This window comes from Lactuca saligna, chromosome 7, assembly GCF_052625555.1.
Source record: "Lactuca saligna cultivar CGN05327 chromosome 7, ASM5262555v1, whole genome shotgun sequence".
In the NCBI taxonomy this organism is placed as follows: Eukaryota; Viridiplantae; Streptophyta; class Magnoliopsida; order Asterales; family Asteraceae; genus Lactuca; species Lactuca saligna.
This window is the reverse complement of record NC_136423.1, coordinates 140325971-140328213: the sequence shown is the minus strand read 5'-3', so window position 1 is coordinate 140328213 and position 2243 is coordinate 140325971. Positions and strand designations below refer to the sequence as shown.

Sequence of the window (2243 nt, the reverse complement as noted above, 5' to 3'; positions counted from 1 at the left end):
CAAGATTAAACATTGTCGTGGATATAACTTCAAGCAATGTGTTACTCAATGAGCAGACAAACCTCACTTTGTTCGTATTTTTACAGGTGGGTTTCCTTGTTTGAGAGAGAGAGAGAGAGAGAGAGAGAGAGAGAGAGACCAGATCTACAAACTAGAAAATGGAAATCATATGGCTATCTTGAAACGTGATTTCATTTCTTTGTGAAATTTATGATTTAAATGAAGTTTAAATCGGTCATTTGAGAATTTGGTTTTTTTATGATATGAGAGAGAGAAGAGAGAATCTTTTTTTCTTTTATTTTTAATTCTTTTTAATTGTTGTAATAAAAAAATTAAAATATTAAATAATCAGGGAAAAAATCGTTTTTATAAAAAAGTTTATACAAAATCGGACCAAACTCGCAACAAAATGAAAAGTTTCGATCTCTGATGTTAGTTTAAACTTTTTTGAACTAAAGTAGATTTTTTCAGCTAACCACATGACCATACGTTCATTTTTGTTTTTGTCATAAGTAAGTTATAGTATCTTATGTCTTCTTTTGGATTTTGTCATTATGCCATATATATTTATATATAATGAAATTTTATTTCTACGGCTGAAATCATTTAAAATTTTCCCTCTTTCTTATCCAGTGTCGGTGTTTAAAATATAATTACTACTTTATAAAAGATATCGTAAGCGGCTTGCCTTGAGAATAATACTGTTGAGTGTTGAACAACCAGGTACAAACCAAATTATTGTACTTGGTGTATGATGAAGACCTTAGTAAGATGCCTTCTTATATAATTGATGATACTCATTGCATAGGGAATCGTTCTTGAACGCTAGGAATCACATTCATGATTCATACCTGTACATATACAAACACAAATATCTATATGTACCTAGAAAGATAGCGATGAGAGAGGCAGCTATATATAGGTTTTTCAGGCATTAGGAAAATACATATATAGAAGGGCCTCTTTGAAATTCTACCAAACCTCATTCCAAAGTGATGGAGTCTTAACTTATTGAAAGATATATGTTCTCCTTGAAGTGTTTTAGGTAATCACCTTGATGGGGGAATTCAGCTTTGCGGAGCAACCAGTTACAGCCTGAGATTCAAGTCAAGCTTATACGGATCAGATTCCCGAGAAGCTGGTTGTGGAATCAAATAAAAACTTCCATGCCACTTCATGTTTGCTTCTTCCTCCCCAACATACGGGTGTTCCCAAGCAACTCCATATGGAGCTCCATTGTCAGTAAACCTTGCGACAGTTGTTTCTCCATCTCCTCCTGGTTTTTGACCAAAGGAATGCACCTTGAGTAATTGTTCAAACGCATTCATGGTCTTTGGGGAATTGTATCTTCTAGCTGCATCTCTCTCTTTTCTGTGCGCGTTTTGATGACCTCCTAATGCTTGTGAACTGTAGAACTTTCTCTTGCAAAAGTTGCATGTATACAGCTTCACCGACGTGCGTCTTAAGTTTGAACAAGATTCTCCTAGATATGGTGCTAGGCTTAGATTCAGCCACCCTTTTTGATGAGCATCTGGGTTTTTGTCATCGTTATTCTTTATGGTATTCATAGCAAATGTGAATACCACTACTTGAGATTGAGAATAAAAGGAAGCTATATAAACAATCGCATGAGAAGTCGATGTCGAAAGTCATTTATGTCCCTCTTATATGTCTTGTATATATATTTTTTTATTGCTATGATACATAGAACTAGGTGTAACAAAATGTTCACTTTATCTTATTAAATGATATTTTAAATATTGAATTATTATTCAAAATCTCTTATAAGACTGTATGAGAAATAAAATTTGCAATGTTTGAATTTGGAAGGTTTGTAAATTAAATCTCATTAGTCGCAAATGTCCCCGTCAGATTGTCAGTTGATGCTTGATGTAGCGAAAGGGTAACACACTATTTAATGTTACACCAAGCCTTTGTGTGTCCCAGCTTTTATTGCATTCCTTGCGTCCTGGTTGGAGGCACCATATAACTTTTTAAAAAGATAGTAACCGACGTTTTTCCTCAAATTAGATTAAAAAATTATATTAAACTGTTTTTTGTATGATGTCAAAACATATACTAAAGTTATATGTCTTACGGTTAATGACTTCAAGTCATCATCAACTTGATAAACAATTTTACATACAAGAGTAATAATGACACCAAAAAACAAGAATATGGTAATTGCACTCTAATTCTCACAATGTAATGTACAATCTTCTATTTGAAAGACTAACTTTTCC

General features: G+C 33.2%; 1 protein-coding gene across 1 annotated transcript; it reads right to left on the bottom strand.

Annotated features, from left to right (window-relative positions):
* Positions 1–1088: 1088 nt before the first annotated feature.
* On the bottom strand, positions 1089–1568 carry LOC145007293 (zinc finger protein JAGGED-like). The gene has a single exon (XM_078966255.1). It carries the CDS (start codon positions 1566–1568, stop codon positions 1089–1091), a length of 480 nt encoding a protein of 159 aa, XP_078822381.1.
* Positions 1569–2243: the final 675 nt, after the last annotated feature.

Bases quoted from the DNA above. Each gene is read 5' to 3' on its own strand.
- LOC145007293 (XM_078966255.1), bottom strand. From the start codon at position 1,568: ATGAATACCATAAAGAATAACGATGACAAAAACCCAGATGCTCATCAA.